At 41.2% G+C, this 26903-nt stretch overlaps 1 protein-coding gene across 3 annotated transcripts in view; it reads right to left on the bottom strand.

Moving 5' to 3' along the window:
• The window catches only part of LOC122548945 (unconventional myosin-Id-like), a 141843-nt gene that overhangs the window by 56456 nt on the left and 58484 nt on the right, over window positions 1-26903 (bottom strand). For all 3 annotated transcript variants that reach the window (XM_043687950.1, XM_043687952.1, XM_043687951.1), the window contains exons 13-16: window positions 21879-21953; window positions 10655-10787; window positions 7225-7391; window positions 3673-3880 (exon numbers count right to left, since the gene is read on the bottom strand). In XM_043687950.1, coding sequence (XP_043543885.1) covers window positions 3673-3880; window positions 7225-7391; window positions 10655-10787; window positions 21879-21953 — 583 coding nt within the window. The remainder of the gene's footprint in view (window positions 1-3672; window positions 3881-7224; window positions 7392-10654; window positions 10788-21878; window positions 21954-26903) is intronic.

Consider the following 26903-nt stretch of genomic DNA (forward strand, 5'->3'; position numbering starts at 1 on the left):
AATGACTTAGGTAAAACAAGAAGTAAGGTTCTGCAGCAGGAAATTAGAAAGTTAGGTTATAGATTAAAGAGGGAGACTACTTAGATTGTAATCTCGAGATCACTACCAGTGTCATGCGCTACTGAGTATAGGAGTAGAAAGGTGGGTCTGATCAATGTGCAGCTAAAGGGATGGTGTAAATGGGGAGTGGCTTTAAATGACTTTACATTTTTGGATCATTGGGGTAGTTTCTGGGGAGGCTGGGACCTATATAAGATGGACAGGTTGTACCTGAAACAGAATGGGTCCAATATCCTTAGTGTGAGGTTTGCTTGTTCTGCTGGAGAGGTTTCAAACTGAATTGAACCAGGGGAGGGATCAGAAGTTTGCAAGGTCCAATCAGGTATAAAAGGAATGCAAGAACAGTCTAATATGCGAAGAAGACATAGACAGGATGAGGCACATGTGAGGTCTAGAAAGCTAAATTGTGTCTATTTTAATGCAGGAATGCTTGACTGGTAAGGTAGATGAACTTAGAGAATTGATCATCATAGGGGGATTATGACATTGTTGAATTCATTCAGACATGGTTGAAAGAAGGACAGGACTGGCAGCTCAACTTTCCAGAGTATGGAAGTTTCAGGCACAATGAAATAAGAGAGTTGGGGGCATTGCGTTGTTGACAAAGGAATCCATCACTGCAGTAATGAGGGAAGACATCCTAGATTTCAAATGAGGCCATCTGGGTAGAGCTTACAAATAAACAAAGGGCATTACCTTGCTGGGATTATATTACAGGGCTCCCAAAAGGCAGTCGTGATCCTGAGGGGCCGAATGGCCTATTCCTGTTCCTGTTTCTTATGGTCTAAGCAAAATGAACCACATTATGACAGCTCAACTCACATAGTATCTTTATAGGCAACAAATAAAAATAAATTAGTTTGATGTCACAACTTTCATACCCTCCAGACATTCAAAATGTTTTGAATTTGAGTCACTGTTACAATTTAGGAAATTCCGCATTTAATTTGCATGCAGCAAACTCCCAGAAACAACATTGAGGCAATCTACATTGATGATGCTGCCAGGCCAGCAGCAAATGTAGGACTGGAGAGGGCCTCAGTGTAATATCTCATCTGAGATATGGCACAGCGACAATAGAGCAGAGTGTATTTGAATGTTTGTAAAACAATTATGGGTTTTGAAAAGGTGAATGTAAAGTCAGTTGCTTTGTTTGGAGTGGCACGGTGGCTCAGTGGTTAGCACTGCTACCTCACAGTACCAGGGCCCCAGTTCAATTCCGGCCTCAGGTGACTATCTGTGTGGAGTTTACACATTCTCCCTGTGTCTATGTGGGTTTCCTCCGACAAGCACAAAGATGTGCAGGCCAGGTGAATTTGCCATGATAAATTGTCCATTGTCAGAGGGGGATAAGTTACTCTTCAGAGGGTTGGTGTGGACTGGTTGGGTCGAAGGGCCTGTTTCACGCTGTAGGGAATCCAATCTAATTATCATTATAACAGTGATGAGAAGCTCATATGTTGTTACCATGTTTCATGCCCAGGTCTTATATGACAATAAGTGGTTTATTACATCTTAGTAACTACATACAGTTTAAACTAATTCTTAGGCATATTAACCAATACTAATAAGAGATAGAGAAGACAAATATGCCTCCATTAGGGCAGCACAGTGGCTCAGTGTTAGCACTGCTAACTTACAGTGCCAGGAACCTAGGTTCAATTCTAGCCACGTGCAACTGCCTGTGTGGAGTTTGCACGTTCTCCCTGTGTCTGCGTGCGTTTGCAGAGGTGTGCAGCTAGGTGAATTTGTTGTGGGGAATGCAGGGTTACAAGGATTGGGAAGGGGGGGTGTGTCTAGGTGGGATGCTTTTCAGAGTGTTGCTAGGTTAAATGGCCTGCTTCCACGCTGCAGGGATTCTCTGATCAGAAAACTGTGCCAGAGTTCATCTGGGCTGTGCTCAATCTCCTTACACTGCCCCATGCTACACGAACTGATGATAGACATCAGAATCAGCTGAGCTTCAGCCTAGGTTAACCCTTTCATTTCTGTTGTCTTACATAGAGTCATAAAGAATAGTCACACAGACATTATCCATCTATAACTGTCACTAAAAGATAGAAAGAAAAAATTCTATACTCAGAAGCATTTAGGATTATTTCATGTCCAGTCACAGTCTTATTCATTTAACTGCCTTCTCCTAGCACTAACAGCTGTTGTAAATGACATCATAATCTTACCGCCCCATTAACACCAGCCAGGCAGCTGGTTCCATTTTGAAAAGGATTTACCAGCAGATACCCACAGCCCTTTGTTTCCAGAGGTAAGCCCTGTTTAATACAGGAGTTAGTGCCCTATGACATAATTTGGGACTTGATTAGCTTCTCAGATTGCATCTAGCTGGAGCCGGGGAATTATACATTCCGACCAGTTTCACTGATGATGGAACTGAAGAGGCTATTAAAGTGAATGACGAGTTATTTTTGTGGACTTGGCAGCTACATGCAGTGCTGGACAGATGCTGCCTCAGGATAATGCTCCTCCATAATTCCAGTAATCCACTCTTCCCTCGCTGTATGTCAATTTAGTTCACTGGCAGCCATCCTGGTCTAACTTGTGGTTATAATCTGGTGAGATAATTACTTGGCACCTTTCAGCTCACCTATCAAATTTTAACTTGTTGGCCAAATGCCATTTTTGACCTTAGACCTCCCCTCAGATGTCAAAATGAACCAGAGAGAGACAGAGACCAATGCATCTCTTAATAGAAACTTGAATGGATGTTTAAAACTGATATAGGCTCAGAGGGTTATTGAAACACAAACAGAAATTGCTGGAAAATCTCAGTAGGCCTGGCAGCATAGATGGAGAGAGATCAGAGTTAATATGTCTGAACTTTTTGCAGAATGGTCACTGGATCCAAAATGTTAAGTCTGACTTCTCTCCACAGAGTTTAGATTAGAGTTTAGATTAGAGTGGTGTTGGAAAAGCACAGCAGGTCAGGCAGTATCCAAGGAGCAGGAAAATTAACGTTTTGGGCAAAAGCCCTTCATCAGGAATGGAGGCAGCCAGCATCCAGGGTGGAGAGATAAGGTTGGGGAGGGTGGGGGGTGCTGCGGAGAAGGTAGCAAAGAGTACAATAGGTGAAGAGTTTCAGGGCAGAGGAGGTGACCTGGGGTTGCAGTGAGAGAGAGACACACACTGAGATTCTTGTGGAGAGAGGAGGAGAACTTCTTCACGGTAGGCATCCTTGCAGGAGGATTAGCAGTAAGGTTAAAATCAATTAGGCAAAAGTGAGGACTGCAGATGCTGGAAACCAGAGTTTAGATTAAAGTGGTGCTAGAAAAGCACAGCAGGTCAGGCAGCATCTGAGGAGCAGGAAAATCAATGTTTCGGGCAAAAACCCTTCATCAGCCCTTTCTCTCCACAGTTGCTGCCAGACATTTGGAGATTTTCCAGCAATTTTTGTTCTTGTTTCAGATTTCCAGCATCTTCATTTCATTTGGTTTCTTTATCCAGAAAATTATTGTTGATAGATGGCGAATCAACTTTAGTTTTGAAATTGCTCTGGTGATCTGGCATAGATAAGATGGACCAAATGGTCTCCCCAAGTTGTAAAGGTCTATAGCTGATGGGTTAATAAATTGCTTGAATCCAACCTCATACTTTTACCTTCTGCAGAAACAGCACAATGAAAGGAATTGTTTCTGCTCGTGCTGATTCCAGTCCAAACAGCGTTTGTGGTGTACGAATGAATAGCTTTGTCTTTCCATAAGCAACATCTTGCTGGAAGTCATGTTGGTCTATGATCATACGGGTGGCTTCCAGGTCTGTTGACATCAGGTGATTGGGCCAAGTGTACTCACAAATCATCTTATACCTGACGTACATGTTTAAAATTGTACAGAAATATTAAAGCATGTTCAAGTAACTAATATACCTTCAAGTACGTACACACACATACACATACACACACACACATTTATAGCAGGGGTACTTCCACTACCGGGGCACAAATTTAATTTAAATCAAGTCAGAGAAAGGTTAGAGAGAATTTGGGGAGACTGTTTATTTACCCAGAGTTTGGGAGGTGGGAATGCATTTAAAATCTTACTTTGAAACCAGCATCACATTTGAAAATTGTTTAGCTATGCGTTTATAATGTCACAAGTTACAAGGATTTGGATATGGAGCTTGAAAGTGGGATAAGGTTGGATAACTCTCTCACACAAAGCATGGACAAATGGGCTAAAAGATGTCCTTTTGTCCATACTTTTCTATGATGCTGTGATGTGCCTGGTCATGAAAGCTTACAGTCCTTCTGTGGATCTGATTAATGATAGACTATGCAACTTTATTCACTAACAAAACATGGTGTATGTAGCTTTATCATTCCTGATCCTCTTTCAGCTTTAGGTAAGTTAACAGGAATGTCAATGGATATTATCTATGTAGTCCTCAACAGCACATTGAAGAAGGTTCCACATGAGAGTTTGTTCGCACAAATAACAGCACACAGAATTGGAGTTAACCTCATTATATGGGCTGATAATTTGTTAGGAGGCTGCATAGAATGGAGATAAATTGTATGTTTAGTGATGGGCCATGATGAATATGTCTGTGTCTGTGTTGGAGCCCCATATTTTCCTTATATAAATTCTAACAATTTGGAGCATGTACAGAGTTACACACCAAAGTCTGCAGATGACATAAACATAGGAGGCAAAGTAATTTCAGAGGACAGTATCACAATGTCACAAAGGAACAGGAACAGATTAAGTGAGTGGACAAAAATGTGGCAGATGGAGTTCAAGGTAGAAAAGTGTGAGGCTCTGAGAAAGACAAATTGGGAGAGTAATAAAAACACAATGAGTTGTAAGAGTTGAACATTACTGGTAGCACCTGTGGAGAGAGAAATAGAGTTAGCATGTCAGGTCAAGGACCATTCTTCAGAACTGAAGGCGCATACAAATATCTTCTTTGTAGGATCAAGGGTGAATTGCTTTCACTCCAGTTCAATAGGTTCTGAAATGGCTGTGAAGTCTAATGCATAATCTGCAGATTGCAGCGTTTGGGGAAGGTGGCTGCATTTGACTGCTGGTTGTTGTTTGTCAGCTGTCTGCTGAACCATAATGTAAAGATTGAATCTTTATTTGAACAAGTAAATTTCTGACAGAAGTCAAAGAATGCCAATCCATTATTATGAATTTGCTTTCCATTTTTACTGTTTTCCTCTGCTCTTTTGAAACATCAGAAAAATCCAGTGCTTTTTCCCATTTTTTATTTTTGGTGCTAGCTTTAAAATGATCCTTCTCTTTTATTTGTTGTTGTAGCTTTAAAATAGCAGGCTTGTAGTAGTATTTTTCTTTCTATATGTGGCATGCACAACATAAAAGGAATGGTGAGATCATACAGGATTCTTTTTATTTTCAGCCATTTCAGAAAAATAACTTTGTTAAAATTTACTCATGGAATGTGGGCAATGCTGGCTGTCCCTGTTCTTCTGGATGGAAGTGATAATGAGTTTGAAAAATGGTTTATAGAGAGCCTTGTGGAATTTCTGCAGTGGATCTTCCATATGCTACATAATGCAGCTACTGAGTGTTGATGGTGGAGAGAGGAAGTGGTTGTGGATAAGGTGCCAGTCAAGTAGACTGCTTTATCCTGGATAGTATCAAGCTTCTTGAGTGTTATTGGAGCTAGATTCATCCAAGCAAGTTGAGAGTATTTGATCACACTCCTGATTTGTGCATTGTAGGTTGTGGGTGGGATATGGGGAGACAGGAGGTGGGTTACTTGCTGCGGGATTCCTGACCTGCTCTTGTAACCACTGTATTTATATAGCCGGTCTAGTTCTGGTCAATGGTAACTACAGGATGTTAATGGTGGGGAATTTGATGATGGTTATCCCACTGAACATCATGGTTCAACCTTGATCTCCAGCATCTGCAGACCTCACTTTCTCCTCGCAGGATTCCTGACCTGCTCTTGTAACCACTGTATTTATAGAGCCGGTCTAGTTCTGGTCAATGGTAACTACAGGATGTTAATGGTGGGGAATTTGATGATGGTTATCCCACTGAACATCATGGGGTGATGGGCAAACTCTCTGGGATTATTGAGATTATATTTATACCTTGTGTTTCAAAATCTTTAAATTTGTGTTATATGTGAATAGTTTGTTTTATTCCCGTTTATCTTCATTTATATTATGCAACTGTTTTGATTGTTAAAACTAAATCTGCAATATTACATGCTTATGTTTCAGTGATAGATCACCTTATTATAACCCCAAAAAAAAAGCAAAACATGATCTATCAAGACTTAAGTCTGCGCTATGACTTGTACACTAGTAACATCAGCTGGGATCATAACACACTGTTTTAAAGACTCTGGTCTATCTGGTCTAGAGTCAATGTTATAATAAAACACATAAGATGTTTCTGTGCAATGTTGAGTGTGATTAATTAAATGGGATTGAAATTAGATAACATCGTTAAAGAAATTGGGCAGATGTGATGATGTCTGTTGATTACTGAGATAAGGAGAAATTTATTCATCCAGAGATTGATAAACCTGTGGAATTCTTTGCCACAGAAAGTGATCGAGACCAAAGCATTGAATATTTTCAAGGATTAGATATGTGGGAGAAAGAATACTGAGTTGGATGATCAGCCCCAATCATATTGAATGGTGGGGCAGGGTCAAAGGGCTGAATGGCCTACTCATGCTCCTGTTTCCTATGTTTTGATGTTCTATGCATCAGTTATGGCCATGAACAGGGCATTCACTGTTGCTATGGTGGCTGGATTAGGCAATGCATGAGTAACGTAAATCTCTGCAAATAAAAGCTTATAAAAGTACATAACTATTCCCAGCTACCATCAGTTCTGAAGAAGGATCACTGGACTCGATATATCATCTAGTATCATAGGCCGAAGATACATTTACCACTCTACTGGGGAATAAACACGAATGGAAAAAGAAACTGCATAGCCAGACTTATTCCCTTTAAATATGTTTTTGACTACCAATAGCTTTCAGGGTTATGGGGATGGGTTGGATAAAAGGGAGTGAAATGCTCGATCAGCTATGATCATACTGAATGGTGGGGCAGGCTCGAGGAAGCGGAATAGTCTACTCCTGTTCCTCTGTTCCTAAATGAATGCTCAGCTTTCCACTCCTAAGCCTGTAAACATCAGGAATACGCAGAAATAGATTTACCTCAGCAGGAAACGCTCATATGGTTGCCGATAAGCGAATCCAGCTCGCCGCACTCGTACATTTTCCAACAGTCCCAAATATTCCACCTGGTGTCTACAGCGTTCATAGTCAAAGATTAAGGGAGATTTCTGTTCATTTGGCTTAATGCATCGTACGTAGTAGGGTTCCTGCAATGCGGCAAAAGGGTGTACAAGACTGTTAGAATATATGAACATTTCAAGGTGGTTGTTTACATGTGAGGACTGTACATAATTCAAATTCATCATTAGAATGATCCAAACATCTTCCCATTCACTCCCTTAGTACAGAACCTTGGTAGATCAAGAGTTCGAGCATATTCACTCCACTATACAGAATGAAATGGATAGAACTGCTTCCTATTCACTCACATTGTCTAGAGCTGTAATATGTCAAGGGCATTCCCAGTTAATCACTCTGCATAGAGTCGACATGACCATTTGCCATCCTTCTGACTTTATTGTATGCAATTCCAATGGATCAAAGTGTTTCCCACTCATCCTCATTCTATAAAATTCAAAAAGTCAAACTGTTTCCTATTTTAGGCTCCTAGTTGGCTATAACAAAATATCACTCAATGTCCCGACCAAGTGACATGGAAAGTAAAGAATCTGTCAAAATGTAATGTTGCTTTTCTTTGTTCCACTAAGAGTGTTAAAGTTGAAAAGTCTGAGAAGCCCCATGTTTTCATGTATTCCTGATTTCCTTGTAGGAATAAACATTTCCTCATCTCACTTGCTGTAAAATGACGCACACTGAATCTTATCTTTTAAAATAAATTTTGTTGACCTTTGCCCTTGAATGAAAATAAAACATAAATGAGTACCGAACAAGAGAAACCCATTTGATCATCAGCCAGGATATCTAAAGTCCTTACAAATCTGGTCTTAGCCTGCACTGCACCTGGCAATTTTATTTCCTCCCACAATACTGTTTCAACCACCATAATCATGTAGAGAGAAAGTGAGGGCTGCAGATGCTGGAGATCAGAGCTGAAAATGTGTCGCTGGAAAAGCGCAGCAGGTCAGGCAGCATCCAAGGAACAGGAGAATCGACATTTTGGGCATAAGCCCTTCTTCAGGAAGGCACCATAATCATGTACCCTACCCTACCTATTTAATTTTCTCCCACACACCTTCTACACTCTCACTTTCTGCATGATATTCCCATGTAACAACGCTGCAAACTAGTCAAATGTGCTTAGATTAGCCCTGACCTTGGATTATGTCTCAACTGGCAGCAGCAGGGGAAGGGGACAACTGTCCTGCATTCTACTCCCTTGGAAACAAGACTAATTAATTGTGATGGCAGAGAACAATGACAACAGTCCCTTGGATATGTTAGAACATATAAAACAGAGAGGCTGTCATAGAGGTCAAAGCTGCAGGCCAGAGCCTGAATCAGTTTTCCAGAGGCCAATTTAATCTAGTTTAGTTAGAACAGAGAAGATTGCAAGGTGATTTGGTGGAAGTGAAAAGTTGGAAGAAAGTCGATCGAAACATATTGCTTCTTGTGATTGTGGAGTCTAGAACAAAAAGATAAGATTAAATATGAGTTTTAATATAGAACAGCGTGCGTGAATATGATGTGAGTGAATGGGACTAGTGAATGAATTGTGTAGGAGTGAGACTGGCTTCTGAGTTGTGTGTGCCTGAATGAGGCATATGTATGGGACAAATGAATGAATATGAATGAGAAATGTAAACATGTTGTTAGTGTGATGTGTGCAGGTTGTGTATGTAAGTGAATGATTGGTATGTGACAAGACATATGATTGAACTGCATGCAGATGTGATCATGTGAGGGAGATTAGTGAATGAATTCAGTATCAATGAGACGCACCAATGAATTTTGTGTATGTCATTGAGCTTTGTCTGAATGTGTGCATGAATAAGTTATGTACTGGTGTACAGGCTGTGAATAAGACTTGAGGTTATATGTGGCTGTGAATTAATGTATAATGTACCTGTGTAAGTTGTACATATATGTGTGAACAAGTTCTGCCTCTGTGGGAATGAGCTGTGTATTTATGTCAACATAATACAGAAGAACCTCAATGATCCGGCATTCAATTAACCGAACTTCAGATTATCTGAACAAGATTGCAAGGTCCTGATGCTTGACTAATGATGTTATTGGCATCGATTATCTAGCATTCAATTAACTGGAATGAAATACTCCCTGCCATGTCCTTTGGATAATTGAGGTTCCTCTGTAAATAGATTGAATACTTTCGATGTAAATTTCTATGTTTCTCTATTTCTATGATTTGAGTACTTGACACACGTGAATGAAGTTGTGTTTGAAGGAGACATGTGAATGAGTTGTTGTTTTTAATCTTTCATGTGATGAGGCACTGACAAGGCCAGCATTTATTAATCATCCATAACTTCCTTTGAAATGAATGTCTTGGATAGTTGTTTGTGAGGCAGTTAGCAGCCAATCAAATTGTGTGGACTGGAATCACATGTAGGCCAGACCAGACAAGGATGGAAGATTTCTTTTCCTGAAGGATATTAGTGAACTGGATGAGTTTTACGACAGATAGATGACGAGAGTTTGATGGTTCCATTCCAAAGACTTGTTTTCAATTCTAAATTTCTTATTAATCAGTTAAATGTCATGGTGGGATTTGAACCGATGTCCCAGGATATTATTAGTCCAGTTACACATCCACCATGCCACCAACTCCTCATATGAGTGTGTGAACTGCAAATGGACTACACTCACATGTAAATGAATAGTGATTCCCTTATATGCATGTGATTGGATTGTGTGTGGGTGGTAATGACTGCCAATGACCTGTCCCCTTATGAAGCACTCTTCAGGGGTCAACAACTTGCCAAGCTGTGCCCTAACCTGGAACCACAACATAGCGGTATTGAAGTGGGGGAGTATTACTGTTAATTCACAAAGTTCAAGTTGCTACAACAACATACAGTGAGGCTCCAATGATTTTTTTTCCAACACATACCTGGCCAGGAATCTTTTGCACTCTTAATTGCCATTGGCATGTATTGGAAGGACTCAATCTGGTTGTATGCATTATGAACACACCTTCCTTAGGTGTCAAGTCTTGGACTGAGATTCCAAACCAGAACTTCTAGCTCAGAGGTTGGGTCTCTATCCACTGTGCCACAAGAGCACAACACAACCAGCATGGGAAGTTTCCACACTGTAAGTAATCTAATCTAATCTAATATAAGTAATCTAATCTAATCTAATCTAATCTAATCTAATCTAATCTAATCTAATCTAAGAACACAACACAACCAGCATGGGAAAGAGGGAAGCAATGATGAAGATCAGACTAGGTGAACAATGATGAACATCAGAGAGGATTTGCAATGTACTGTCATTGTAATGTATGAACAGCGCAGTTGGCTGTTTGACTCAGACAAACTCTATTTACCTTACATTCCAAGTTAACAATGAGTGCAATCATGGAACTCCTGAAGAGGGTCGCGGCAGTCAGAGGTCGTTTGGTGACCTCTGTAATACTCAGTTTCCCATCTGGCCACATGTCTTTCAACACAGGGTTAGAACTAAAAGCAGAAAAATGCATATGTCGGTTCATTAATTATGATAGATTTTAACCCATCAAGACCAGCTGTAAAGTCCAAGAAATGTGGAGTTGTTCTCTTTGCTTAATTCCAACATTGAATAAGATTCCTAGGACAGGAACAGCACTGATTAGATCCAAAGTACAGTTCCCGAAATGTTGAACCTTCAAAAAGTCACAAAATTAGTATAACACACATTAGATACGGACAGAAGATATCACCTTTCCAACTCCACTGCATTGATTGTGATGTATTTAGGTGACCCCGTCTCCCCATGTATCAGGAAATTTATATTTCTCATGCTGTGAATAAGCTTACTTCTAGAATTGAATTTGATCATTTTGGACTGATAGGAGTGTGATTATGTATTTTGAGTTGGAAATAGTGTCCATGCCGGGAATGGAGCATGCCAATACCTATTTTGTAGGTAGGTCTTTAGTGCAGGTGCTGGAATGGTATACTGGAAGTTTGTGAGTTCAGCTGATCACAATAACACTGATTTGTCATTTTCCCCTTGACCACCTTGTCCAACCTTAGCTCCTCAGGAAGCTATTTACCTACCTCAACCTAAGGATCAATGTCTGTAACATATACACTTCACTAAACAGGAGTGTTCCAAAATCTACCACTGATTGCATCCAACATAGGGGCTGGGTGATGGTAGCATTGCCAGTGTGTGTGAGAATGTTATGGGCATAAATATTTTGACATCAGGCTTTTCTCACATCTCTCATTTCACCTGCCCATGTTTTGTAAGGGAAGTGGCTCAGTAATTAAAGAGAGTTCAAAGTATTTCATTCTGGCTGCCAAGACAGAGTGGGCTTCTAACTACATGGACATCGCTTTGGGATATTGCATGTAAATTTAGAGGTGTACTATTCCACTTTTTCAGTGTCCAGCTGATGTGTGACCACACCAAGTGCTTCATGATTCTCCATTATCCTGGCAGCAGTTTAGATTAGATTACTTACAGTGTGGAAACAGGCCCTTTGGCCCACCAAGTCCCACACCGACCCGCCACCCACCAATTGTCCTACATTTACCCCTTCGCCTAACACTACAGGCAATTTAGCTTGGCCAATTCACCTAACCTGCACATTTTTGGACTGTGGGAGGAAACCGGAGCACCCAGAGGAAACCCACACAGACACGGGAAGAATGTGCAAACTCCACACAGTCGGTCGCCTGAGGCAGAATTGAACCCGGGTCTCTGGCGCTGTGAGGCAGCAGTGCTAACCACTGTGCCACCATGCCACCCACGGTGACCCTTATTTTTTTTTTCTCACATCAGTGCCATTTTATTGGTGTGGTATTATGACCCATCATTCTGTGCCAGTCCACTGTATTGTAAGCAAGTGGGTGACCATGAGAATCCAAAAAGTGGCTCCTGGGCAACAAGGGTTCTGCTGACTACCTAGCTCATAACTTTAGACAACAACTGATATATGCATGGGCAACAATTCATGTTACAAGAGCCATGCCACCACAGAAAATGTCATCAATCAGATCACTGGTATGCTTAAGGAATTCTTACTTCCCTTGCCTGGGGTACTCTGGTACATTGCTGCAATACTGCAGAGCTGTATGACAATCGTTTATGGTCTGGTCATATTCTCGGATACCATTCTCACCAACCTGTGGTATTCTGGTTTTGTTAGTTTGCTGCAACTAATCCTCCCTTCTCTGCACAGAGCCTTTCTACTTTTCAGTGGTAGAGAATAAACCACTGAGGAATCTAATGTCTCACATAACAAGGTCATGTATTGCACGATAGTAATAAAACAGCACTAATTAGCTTCCAAACAAAAAAAACCAAAAGACTGTGGATGCTGGAAATCAGAATTTTTCAGAAAAACTCAGCGGGTTAAGGCAGCATCTTCAGAGAGAAAGCAGAGTTAGCGCTTTAAGTCCAGTGACCCTTCCTCAAAACTGTTTTTTCTGTTCTGAAGAAAGATCACAGGACCTGAAATGTTAATTCTAAACAAATGATGCACTTATCTTACATAACAAAATAATTTATTTCATGATAGCAGGAGTTAACAGGCATAATTACTGAGGACTTCTGGCTGCTGTACATAGTACATCTCGCCCTTAGTTACTTGTACAGAACTTAACTGTTTCCAATCAAAAACCATATGCACCATTAGATTGAGTGGAGCTCAATGTAACATGAGTATTAACTCCTTCTGATCCATTATTTTATATAACCCTGCACAATCTTAACATCATGGGGCCACCAGGTAGACACTGATCAGCCAAGGAGCAAGAGATGGAGGAGAAAGGGGGAGGAATGGAGGTTACAACTAGCACATTTCCTTTCCAGCCAGACTGTCTACGTTGGATTCATCTGACTGCAGAAGTAATAATTTCAAGATTAACTTTCCATTCACCACCATCAAATATGTTGCCTTCCATCTGTTATTGATCACTATAAGGACCATAGTGCTGAAATACAAGCCAGTACAAAACATTCCAAACACCATTTATATAACTTTATAAATGAACCATCCAGTATTCCATTAGAAAGTCAACTCATCACCGGTGTGTATTCCCTTCCTGTCTACCATGTGCCTTTATCATCCTTGTGGCTACAGCCTGGTCAGTGGAACGCTACTGACATTTATTTGGGGCAACTGAAGATGTCCTTGCAGGTTGACCCCGAGCAGCTGTGGATCTAAAGAATCAGATTTGGACTGCACCATCTCAGTATGGGCAGTAACAGTGGTAGGAGAAAGAATGCTAGTGTTCTGAAAGAGATAACAAGTTGTGTTCCACTGTCACTGCCCCCAGAGTGACACTGGAGAAACCTTATCAATGTGTTGGAGGACATCCAGTGAGACCCTGCAAGCTCTTTTAACACTGGAACCTGAAGCCATGATGACAGCATGTGTACAACAAGGTGGCGTGACTTTAGTCTGAGCTTCCACCACAGCACCAAGACAATGGGTGGATTCTGCTTGAGTTGCAATGAAACCATTAGATCATAGGAACATAGGAATTAGGAGTGGGAGTAGGCAATTCAGCCCTTTAAGCTTATTCCACCATTTAACATGATCATGCCTGATCTTATTCTGGTCTCAGTTCCACTCTCCTGCTTGCTCCCCATAGCCCTTTATCTCACTTTTCATCAGAAACATATCTACTTCTTTCTTGAATCTGTTGATTGATTGTGCCTTCACTGCACTCTGGGGCAGTGAGTTCCACAGATTCACAACCTTCTGAGAGAAGGAGTTTCTTTCTCCTCAGCTCAGCTTTGAACCTGTATCCTCGCCCTCGATATCTATGACCTCTTTGTCCCACAAGGGGGAGCATCTGTTCAACGTCTAACTTATCAATCCCCTTTAGCATTTTCTCTCCCTCAATCAAACCCCCCTCATTCTTCTGAACTCCAGCGAGCACAAGCCTGAGTTTTTCAATCGCACCTTGCATGACAGCCCTTTCGTCCTGGGAATTAATCTGGTGAACCTTCTCTGAACTGCCTCTGGTTTCACTATGAACTCAAGTAAGGAGAACAAATCTGAATGCAATATACCAAATGTGGTCTCACTAAATAATTGTATCAACACTTCTTTTCTTCTATAAGCCAGTCCTTTTGCAATAACTGTCAGGATTCCATTCGCCTTCCTTATTATATGCTGCACTTGCATACCCACTTTCTGCAATTTGTGCACAAAATGCCTGGATCCCTCTACACTGACACAGTTTGAATTTGCTTTCCATTTAAATAATAATCTTCCCCTTTATTTTGCCAGTCAAAATGAACAAGCTTGCAATTATCCGCATTCAACTCCATCTGCCCGATTCTGGCCCATTTTCCTAGCCTATTAATATCCATCAGTAAACTCTTTATCTCCTAACCACAGCTTGCTTTCCCACCTATTTTAATATTGCGCATGAATTTTGCTATGTTACATTCTATCCCTGCTTGCAGATCATTTATATAGTTTTTAAATAATTGAGATCCAAGAACTGAACCCTGCTAATTACAGTTCACCACCCATAAGACCATAAATAGGACCAGAGAAGAACCTATTTATACCAACCTTCTGTTTTATGCCAGTCAGCTAATTGTCTATCCAAGCCAATGCTGTACTTAACACCCTGGGATCGAGCCTCTGGATTAATCTTTAATTTAGTACTTTGTCAAATTCCTTTAAAAGTCTAGATATACCAAATCCATCGGATTCCCAGCATCCACTTTGCTCTTACATTCTCTAAGAACTCCAGCAAGATTGTCAATCACAGCTTATCCTTCATGAAACCATGCTGACACTGGTGAATTGAGCTTTGTTTTTTCAAGTATTCACTTATCTCCTCCTTTATGATTGAATCCAACAACTTCCCTACTACCGAGGTCAAACTAACTGGTCTATGGTTTCCTACTTGTTGCACATCTTTTTTGAATAAGAGTGTCACATTAGCATGTTTACAATCCACTGGTACCTTTCCAGAATTCAGGGAATTTTGGAATATCATAACCAATGCATTCACTATCTCTGCTGCCAACAACTTTAATACCTTAGGTGCAGGCTATTGGGCGCCAGGGATTTTATCTGCCTTTTATCTCATCAGTTTACTTAATACCTTCTTCCTAGTTATAGTAATTTCACCAAGTTCCTCCTTAGGGACTGTAGTTTATGGGAAGAAATCATTATCTTCCACTGGGAAAATAGAAATAAAATATCGGTTTAGTGCTGCTGCCATTTCTGAGTTTCCTATTATTACCTTGTCTTTTTCATCATCTAAAGGCCAACATTTCTTTCATTATTCTCTTCATTTTTACAGACTTGTAGAAACGTTTGGGATCAGTACTAATGTTTTCTGTTAGTTTCCTTTCATAGTTCAGCTTAATTCTTTTGATTTTGATTTTAGTTATGGCTTGCTGTTGTTTAAAGTTCTCCCAGTTCTCCAGAGTGCCACAAACGTTTGCAGTATGATGTGCTCTAGCTTTTGCCTTTATGTTATCCTTGAGTTCCTTGTTAATCAATGGTTGATTTTTCACCTTTTTTACCATTCCTCTTCCTCTCAGGAATATGTTTTAATTGAGAGGTATTTAGTAATATTTAGGAAGATGCTGAAAATGGGGTTATTTTCCCTGGAGTGTCAGAGACTGAAGGGTGACCTTATAGAGATTTATAAAGTCATAAGAGGCATCGGTAAGGTGAATAGTCAAGGTCTTTTCTCCAATTTAGGGGAATTCAACACTAGAATACATAGGTTTAAGGTGAAAGCGGAAAGATTTAAAGGGACCTGAGGGGCAATGTTTTCATGCAAATGATGGTCATGTATGGAATGAATTGCCAGAGGAAGTGGTAGAAGCTGGTACAACGACAACATTCAAAAGGCATCTGGATGGGTATATGAATATGTAGGGTTTGGAGGGATATAAGTCATATGCTGGCAAACTGAATAAATTAATCTGGGATATCTGGTTGGTGAGGACAAATTGCACTGAAGGGTCTGTTTCTATGCTGTCCATCTCTATGACTCTATCTCACTAAGTATTTGCCAGCACTTGAGCTCCAGCTATTCACAATACCTTTATATAAATTATTTAGGTGAAATGTGATATTTCCATGTTTAATGATGACTCAAAGTATATGGGATTATGAGTAATGAGGAGGAAGTAAAGACATTTCAGGGCAATTTGGCAAGTTGAGTGAGTGGGCAGTACATAACAGATGCAGTATAGTGTGGGTAAGTGTGAAATTATCCATTTTGGTTAGAAAAACAGATTGGCAGAGTATTATTTAAATGATGATAGCTTGGGAAATTGTGATGTACAAAGGGACCTGGGTGTCCATTTACATCAGTCACTGAAAAGAGTAAGGTTGATAAATGATATGCTCTTTATTGCAAAAGGATTTGAGTACAGGAGTATGTAAATCTTATTGCAGCTGTACAGGGCTTTAGTGAGACCACACCTAAATACTGTGTTTAGTTTTGGTCTCCTTGCTTAAGGGAGGATTTAGTTACCATTGAGGGAGTGTAGCAAACGTTCATCAAACTGATTCCTGGATGATCAGATTGTCGCAGGAGAGATTGGGTTGACTAGGCCTCTGTTCATTAGAGTTTAGAAGAATGAGAGGGGGTCTCATTGAAGTTATATGATTCTGACAGGGCTGGACAGACTGGATGTAGCAATTATATTTCTCCCTATCTGTGGGGTCTAGAACAGGGGAGTCACTGTCTCAGGACACAGAGTAGGCTATTGCAGAACTGAGGTAAGGAGAAATTTTTTAATTCAGAGAGTGGTGAACCTGTGGCATTCTCTACCACATAAGACTGTAGATTCCAAGTCAGTGAATATATTTAAGAAAGAAATATATATATTCAATAAAAATAAGGATGTTAATGGGCATGAGGACGGAGCGTGAATATTGCACTGAGGATGGGATAATCTTGAATGCCTCCTGTGGTCATAATGTGCAGGCAGCATGATATTTGCATACTCCTTGCATTGGCAGCTGAAGGTACCGGTTAATTATGTACCTTGCTCCACGCTTTCAGAGCCGATTCACTTTGTCCCCAAAGAATTTGTCAGTATTCATTTTATGGTCTCAGTGCCCTCTGATGGACATTTTAAGTATAACAACTTTTAAAAAAGAGTTTTCAGATAAAATCTCTTATTAATGCCCATGTTTGAGTTGTTTCATGGAATCATATAGTTGTGTGTATAATGAAGCTCACTACCATTAATCCCAACCACAACTCCAACATAACCAAAACTTCTACAACTGAATGAAATTTGTAAAATTAGGTTATTTGAGTTTTTAAAATCTATCAGAATAATATTATTAATAGTACTATATCTTTCAGGGAGAAATCCATAGAATCTCCACAACATGGAAAAAGGCCATTCAGCCCGATGATTCCACACCAACTCTCTGTAGAGCATCCCACCCAGACCCATCCCTGTAGCCCTGCATTTCCCATGGCTAACGCACCTAACCTACACATACCTGAATACTTTGGTCAATTTAGCACAACTAATCCAGCTAACTTGCACATCTTTGGACTCTGGAAGAAAACCAAAGCACCAGCAGAAACCCACACAGACGCAAGGAGAATATGCAAACTCCACACACACAGTCACCCAAGACTGGTATTGAGCCTAGGTCTCTGGCACTGTGAGGCAGCATGTTGACCACAGTGCCACTTTGACAGATCTGTATTGATGACAAGGTGGCTGAGTAATGGAACAAAACCAAACCACTATGCTAAACAAAATGTGGATGGCTAAATCACTTCAGCTGTAATCAGGGGTTGAGCATTCTGAATGATCTTTTGGACATAGCTGGTTGGCAATGTCAAGCAAAGCTGGAATTCTTCTTATTCAGTTCACTGTTGTAAATTAAATCTCTAAGGGGTATAATGCAAATTACAACAGACAATCGTCTATTAACCTACCTGGAAGAAAAATAGCCCTAATCTCATTTACCATTCTCATAGCCTGTCAATTCCCTTTTTGTCCTTTCTTGTTAGCTGAAGTAGTTTCTGCCTCAATAGCTAATCCTGGAAGTGAATTCCAAAATCTCATGAGACTTTGGGTGAAAACATTTACCTATTCTCTGTTCTAAATTTTCATATCAGCTACTGGAACCAGTCTACTTCGACCCATCCAGTCTCATCTTTCCATCAATTCTTTCCTATCAACCTGTCATTTGCCAGGCATGACCTCCCCTTGACAAAGCTGCAAGGTCTTATGGTCCTATAAGGTAGTGGTAAGTACTTCTGCCTCTCCTCCTGTGCAATTGCACTGGAACGGAGATGAAGAGCATAACTAATGAGGTGTAGAATTAATGACGCCAAGCTCGTTTCTGAGCCATTGCAGAGAGGACTCCATGAATCTCACCTGACAAGAGTTAGAGAGTCATAGAGATGTACAGCATGGAAACAGACCCTTCAGTCCAACCCGTCCATGCCGACCCATATCCCTCCAAACCCTTCCTATTCACATACCCATCCAAATGCCTCTTAAATGTTGCAATTGCACTTCATCTGGCAGCTCATTCCATACACGTACCACCCTCTGTGAGTGAAAAAGTTGCCCCGTAGTTCTCTTTTATATCCTTCCCGTCTCACCCTAAACCTTTGCCCTCTAGTTCTGGACTCCCTGACCCCATTTACCTATCCATGCCCCTCATAATTTTGTAAACCTCTATAAGGTCACACCTCAGCCTCCGATGCTCCAGGGAAAACAGCCCCAGCCTGTTCAGCCTCTCCCCATAGCTCAAATACTCCAACCCAGGCAACATCCTTGTAAATCTTTTCTGAACCCTTTCAAGTTTCACAACATCTTTCCGATAGGAAGGAGACCAAAATTGCACACAATATTCCAATGTCCTGTACAGCCGCAACATGACCTCCCAACTCCTGTTCTCAATACAAGAGTTGAACTGAACATGAGAAATTGGTCTGTCGGATTATAGTGACTTTACCTTGGCTAATTCTAAGCTTAAGCTCGTCCATTAGTCTGCCATGTACATATTTGTCAAAGACTTTTTAAAATCCATGCACACCATATGCAATGCATTTCCCCACTTATAATATTTGCAACTTCCTCAGTATGGATTTCAGGTTACCGTCATCTAGATATGTTGCCATTTCTTCATTAATGTGATCCTAAGGTTTTCCCCAATTGCCCTGGTGAGTCTTTTATAAAACTAGATTGGTCACTCTTCAACATATAATATTTAATATGATTTTATATAATATAAAAATATATGATAATTTCCATCCTTGCAGTATATATGCCAACAGAGGCTGGAACTTTGATTTCTGTTACTCATTTCACTCTTACCAATCTCAGAATTCAATTTGTCTCCTATATGGTATTTTTTCGGCTTTTACTCCAGATTTTTCTATGTTCAGTTTGTCTCTTGTCGAGTGAGATTCATGGTGCCCTCTCTGCAATGGCTCAGAATTACCTTTCTCTGTCAAGTTTCACATCACTAATGCTCCACCTTGCTAATTGTGCAACCAGGCTCACCATCACCCTTCCTGTGCAATCAAACAAGTCAGACAAAGGAGAGCCAGTGGAAGAGATCTGTTTGGATTTCCAGGATGCCTTTGACAAGGTGCATGCAGGAGGCTGCTAAATAGGCTAATAGTGTTAGGGGCAGCATATTGCCCCGGATAGATGATTGACTAATTGGTTGATTGGTAGAAGGCAGACAGTAGGGATAAATGGGTCTTTTTTCAGGATGGCAGTCAAGGATCCTCATGGTAATCTAGTTAGTAAGTTAGATCACATGGAGTGCAGGGCAAACTAGCTATTTGGATACAGAATTGGCTCGAAGGTCGGAGACAGAGGGTGGTCGTGGAGGGTTGCTTTTCAGGCTTTTGGCCTGTAACCAGTGGAGTGCCACAAGGATTGGTGCTGGGTCAACTGCTTTTCGTCATTTATATAAATGATTTGGATGTGAACATCGGAGGTTTGGTGAGTAAATTTGCAGGCAACACCAAAATAGAAGGTATAGTGGACAGTGAAGATCACCTCAGAGTACAATGGGACCTTCATCTGAGGGGCAAATGGGCCGAGGTGTGGCAGATGGAGTTTAATTTAGGTAAATGTGAGGTGTTGCATTTTGGAAAAGCAAATCAGGCAGGACATGTACACTTAATGGTAAGGTCCTGGGAAATGTTGCTGAACAAAGAGACCTTGGAATGCAGGTTCATAATTCTTTGAAAGTGAAGTCGCAGGTAGACAGGATAGTGAAGAAGGTTTTTTTATGCTTGTCTTTATTGGTCAATGTATTGAGTATGGGAATTGTGAGGTCATGCTGCGGCTGTACAGGGCATTGGTTAGGCTACTTTTGGAAGACTGCTTGCAATTCTGGTCTTCCTGCTATAAGAATTATGTCGTTAAACCTGAAAAGGTTTAGAAAAGATTTAAGATGATGTTGCCAGGATTGGAGGATTTGAGCTGTAGGGAGATGCTGAGTAGTTTGGAGCTGTTTTCCCTGGAGCCTTTGAGGCAAGTTCTTTTCCCTGGCATGGGGGAGTCCAAAACTAGAGGGGATAGGTTTAAGGTGAGAGGGGAAAGGAACCTAAGGGGCAACTTTTTCATGAGGAGGGTGGTGCATGTATGGACTGAACTGCCAGAGGAAGTGAGGCTGGTAAAATTACAACATTTAAAAGGCATCTGGATGGTTATATGAATAAGATGGGTTTAGACAAACATGGGCCAAATGCTGGCAAATGGGACTAGATTTATTTAGGATATCTTGTCGGCATGGACAAGTTGAACCAATGGGTCTGTTTCCTTGCTGGACATCTCTATGACTCTATGACAAGATCATTAGAAGTGGCATATACAAAGACATGTTGGGTTAATAAGGTGCAAAAGCATGGAAATAAGGTCAAAGCTGCTTAGTAATGAGATTCTGAAGTCAATATTAAAAGTGAAAAGGTAAAATTGCCAAACATTTTCTCAATCTCAAATTTTGATTTTTTTTCATTCGTGCTGTATTTTTCTGACGTTTTCATCATTGTGCCTGCACACCAAGGAAGGGAATATCCTGTTCATTGTTTTCAAACTCTTTTCTTGTTTTCTCATATTCTCCTTGAGATTTTTCATTATTATTTTTATAAACTTCTTCAATTTGAAATGCACTCTAAGCCTTTTCAGACTTATGGCATCTTGAAATTATTGCTAGCTTCCCTTATTAATGGAGTATTTATTTCATTAAGTATTTTTGTAATGCAAGTTTCAAAAAAATATTAAAAATCCGAAATTATTTTGCAAGCTCCACATTGCTTTGAAGTACCGTGAATAGAGTTTTGGAGGCAAACCAGATTTGCTTTTTGCAAATAGAGGTCGAAATTTGGCAAGAGTGAATCATTGCCTTTTATCTATTTTGTAGTGCACATGTTCAAGAGCAGCCATTGAGACACAAGCAAGCCATCTAATACCTGATGGTGGTAAAACCTTCCAAGTACAGGAAGTGACACATGACCTATACAGTATCGGATGGAATGAACTGTTGCCTTTTACTGCCGTGAACTTTAAATCCTAAATAAGTACAAAAGAGACACTGCAGTAATTGGAACTCTAAGCCCCATCCTCACCTGTTGTACATTAGACGTTTGAAGTCTTGATAGAGTGTGTCCTTGTTCTTATCAATGAAGCCTTCCACTGAGTACCTGAACCCAAACATAAAGCATGGCTTTAGTTCGAATGTCCATTGCTTCTCTTCTCTTAGATTATAGTCAATGGATATATGCAGGTCTAACAATACAAACTGACTCCCAACCCCAAAATCTTAGTCAAGGATCCATTCTTTTACTGTGATCCAGATAGTGAATTTTGGTAGATATATGTCCAATATAAATATATACACATAAGAAAGATAAACAAGCTAGAAATTCGTAACACAAAAATGGGAAGTTTCTTTAGCAAAGTATTTTCAGGAAGGAAGTCTCCCATTCTTACTCAGTGTGACCTATGTGTGAATCCAGATTCCCACACTATATTTAATTCTTAACAGCCCTCAGAGGTGGTCTAGCAAGCCATTCAGTTGTACTGAATATATTCCCAACTTTTAAGAGCATCTATCGATAAGCTACAGGAAAGGGAGACAGAAATTGTGAGAGCTGGATGGAAAGGGAAGAGGAGCATACAAAGATAGGGATGACATTAGGATCATGCAGCCCATGAAGTTGCACAAAGCCATGAGTTAGACAAGGCGCAAGTGAAGATTGCAGATGCTGGAGATTAAAGTCAAGATTAGAATGGTGCTGGAAATGTACAGCAGGTCAGGCAGCACCCGAGGAGCAGGAAAATTGATGTTTCGGGCAGGAGCCCTTCATCAAGATTGAGGCTGGGAGCCTTGGGGGTGGACAAATAAATGGGAGGGGGGATGGGGCTGGGGGCAAGGTAACTGAGAGTGCAATAGGTGAATGGATGTGGGGGTAATGGTGATAGGTTTGGAGGGGAGGGTGGAGCAGATAGATTGGAAGGAAGATTAACAAGTGGGACGGGTCATAAGGACGGTGCTGAGCTGGAAGTTTGGAACTGGGGTAAGGTGGGGGGAGGGGAAATGAGGAAACTGGTGAAGTCCACATTGATGCCCTGGGGTTGAAGTGTTCTGAGGCGGAAGATGAGGCGTTCTTCCTCCAGGCGTCGGGTGGTGAAGGAGTGGCGGTGAAGGAGGCCCAGGACCTGCATGTCCTCGGCAGAGTGGGAGAGGGAGTTGAAATGTTTGGCCATGGGGTGGTGCGGGTGACCCGGAGATGACGAATGCTATCCTTGAATGGAGGAGGAGAAGAGAACAAATGGAGAAAAGAGGGTAAGTACAGATTGGAAGGGAGGGAAGGAGGCAGCCGTAGTGAGCCACTGTAAACAAATAAACCTATGGGTACAAACTTTCAGCATTTTCTCGCTATTTTACTGGAGGTCTTGGGTAGTGTAACAGAGTAGGATGCAGTGAGTAGGAGACACCCAGAGAAGGTGACAGTCAACACAATCCAGACTTTCTGATACATAAACTCACACTTGCACCGCATATCCCCTACTCTAACAGAATCGCCAATTTGAGTGATCTGGAGAAAGCAGGAGAGCAGGCCAGCAGCAGCACCAGGCATAGCTACAAATGAGGTCAGCTTGGTGCTTACCATATAGGACTACTTATGTATCAAGCAGCATAATTAGTAACTGATGGAGCTAAGCATTGTTACAACAAATAAAATTTAAGCTCTGCAGCCCTGCCACAATCAGTCGTCAATGGTGCTGGAAGAGTAAATAAGTCTTTGGAAAAGGAGGATCCCAAATATCCTCCCCCACCCCCAAAAGTAGGGGATCCTAGACATCAGTGCAAAAGACAGGACTGTGGTATTTATGAGAATCATCAGCAAGAAGGGCCGGTGAATGATCCAGCTCAGCCTCCTCCTGAGGTTCTGAAAATCTCAGTGCCAACCTTCAGCCAATTCGATTCATTCCACATGAAATCAAGGAATGGCTGAAGGAAGTGGATATTGCAAAGACCCTGAGCCATGACCACATTCTGAGAAGGAGAAAATGAGAACTGCAGATGCTGGAGATTATTTTGCCCGAAATGTCGATTTTCCTGCTCCTTGGATGCTGCCTGATCTGCTGTGCTTTTCCAGCACCACACTCTCCACATTCTGAGAATACAATTGAAAATTTGGGGGCTTCAGTATTATCCACGCCCTGTGCCAACATATTTCAATTACAACACCATTATCCACCCAGAATTAAACCCAGCCAATTAATTAATCAGCTCACTTGCAATCATTTACAATGCAATTAAGTGGCATTTACTCTATAATAGCCTACTCATTGACACCCAGTTTGGGGTCCACCAGCTTACTTAGTTCCTCATTTCATTACACCATTGGTCCAAATGTGCTCAAAAGAACTAATCTCAAGAGGGAATTAAGAGTGACTACCCTTGACATTAAGCCATCATTTGGCCAAGTGAGACTTCAAAGAGCCAAAGTGAAAGTGGAATCAATAAGAAATTGAGGGCAATCTCTTCAGGGGGAAGAGTCATATCTGGCAGAAGCATAGAAACAAAGAAAATAAGAGCAGGAGTTGTCATTTGATCCTTCGTGGCTACTCGCCATTCAATATGATCTTAGCTGATCATCCTATTCAGTAACCTACTTCCACTTTCACCTCATATCCTATGATCCCTTTAGCTCTAAGAACTACAGTTGAAACTTTATTGCTGGAACAGCACAGCAGGTCAGGCAGCATCCAGGGAACAGGAGATTCGACGTTTCGGGCACAGGCCCTTCACCTCATATCCTATGATCCCTTTAGCTCTAAGAACTACATGCAACTTCTTCTGGAAAACATTCAATGTTTTGGCCTCAAACAGTTTCTGTGGCACAGAATTCCACAGACAAATCAAGCTCTGGATGTAGAAATTCCTCTTTATTTTAGTCCTTAATGAGGTACAACATAGTCATATATGTGACCCGCTAGGTCTGGACTCCCTGTTCATCAAGAACATCTATTCTATGATTATTCCATCTAGTTCAGTTAAAATCTTTTGGTTTCTATGAGATTCCCCTTTTTCTTCTAAACTCCAGTGACTCGAATCCAAACTGATCCACTTTCTCTCCATATGTCAGTCTTCCCATCCCAGGAAAAGATCTGCTAAACATTTATTGCATTCCCTCCACAGTCTGAATATCCTTCCTCAGATAAGGAGACCAAAGCTGAACACAATATTCCATGTGTGGTCTCACCAAGGTGCTGTACAATTGCAGTAAGACATCCCTGCTTCTGTACTTGCATCCTCTTACTATAAGACCAGCATTCCACTTGCCTTCTTCACTGCCTGCTCTACGTGCATACTTACTTTTAGCACCGGGACGGCACGGTGGCACAGTGGTTAGCACTGCTGCCTCGCAGCGCCAGAGACCCGGGTTCAATTCCCGCCTCAGGCGACTGACTGTGTGGAGTTTGCACGTTCTCCCCGTGTCTGCGTGGGTTTCCTCCGGGTGCTCCGGTTTCCTCCCACAGTCACAAAGATGTGCAGGTCAGGTGAATTGGCCATGCTAAATTGCCCGTAGTGTTAGGTAAGGGGTAAATGCAGGGGTATGGGTGGGTTACACTTCGGCGGGTCGGTGTGGACTTGTTGGGCCGAAGGGCCTGTTTCCACACTGTAAAGTAATCTAATCTAATCTAACAATGTACCCAGGTCTTGTTGCACCTTCCCTTTTGCCAATCAGATAAACATCTGCTTTCCTGTTTTTGCTACCAAGGTGGATAACCTCATATTTATCCACCCTCCCCCACAGATTTGCGTCATCTGCAAACTTGGAGATATTACAATTAGTTCCATTGTAGAACCATAGAGATGTACAGTATGGAAACAGACTCTTTGGTCCAACCTGTCCATGCCGACAAGATATCCTAAATAAATCTAGTTCCATTTGCCGGCATTTGGCCATATCCCTCTAAACCCTTCCTATTCATATACCCATCCAGATGCCCTTTTAATGTTGTAATTGTACCAGCCTCCACCACTTCCTCTGGCAGCGCATTCCATTCATGCACTACCCTATGAGTGAAAAAGTTGCCCATTAGGTCCCTTTTAAATCTTACCCTCACCTTAAACCTATGTCCTGTAGTTTTGGACTCCTCCGCACCAGGGAAAAGACCTTGTCTATTCACCTACCAATGCCCTTCATGATTTTATAAACCTCCTTAAGGTCACCACTCAGCTTCTGACACTCCAGGGAAAATAACCTCTCCCTATAGCTCAAACCCTCCAACCTTGGCAACATCCTTATAAATCTTTTCTGAATCCTTTCAAATTTCATAACATACTTTCTGTAGTAGGGAGACCAGAATTGCATGCACAATTCTAAAGGTGGCCTAACCAATGTCCTGTATCGCTCAACTCCTATACTCAATGCACTGACCAATGAACGCAAGCATACCAAGTGCCTGCTCCACTGTTCTGTCTACCTGCGATTTCACTTTCAAGGAACAATGAACTTGCACTCCAAAGTCTCTGTTCAGCAACACTCCCCAGAACCTTACCATTAAGTATATATGACCTGCTCTGATTTGTGTTTCCAAAACGTTGCACCTCACTTTATCTAAATGAAACTCCATCTGCCACTCCTCAGCCAATTGAGGAGTATCCAATACAGGCAAAAGTAGACATTGGGCCACTTCAAACTGATGCAGGAAGCCTAGTGATGGGAGATAAGGAAATAGCAGGAGAACTTAACAAGTACTTTGCGTCAGTTTTCACAGTGGAAGACATGAGCAATATCCCAAAAATTAAAGGGTGTCACGGGGCTGAGTTGAGTATGGTTGCCAATACAAAAGAGATAGTGCTAGAAAAGTTAAAAAGTCTTAAAATTGATAAATCTCCTGGCCCCGATGGGATACACCCTAGAGTTCTGAGAGAGGTGGCTGAGGAAATAGCAGAGGCATTGGTTGAGATCTTTCAAGAGTCACTGGAGTCAGGAAAGGTCCCGGATGATTGGAAGATGGCTGTTGTAACCCCCTTGTTCAAGAAAGGATCAAGGCAAAAGATGGAAAATTATAGGCCAATCAGCTTAACCTCGGTTGTTGGTAAAATTCGAGAATCCATCATTAAGGATGAG

This window comes from Chiloscyllium plagiosum, chromosome 4 (genome assembly GCF_004010195.1).
Source record: "Chiloscyllium plagiosum isolate BGI_BamShark_2017 chromosome 4, ASM401019v2, whole genome shotgun sequence".
Lineage (NCBI taxonomy): Eukaryota > Metazoa > Chordata > Chondrichthyes > Orectolobiformes > Hemiscylliidae > Chiloscyllium > Chiloscyllium plagiosum.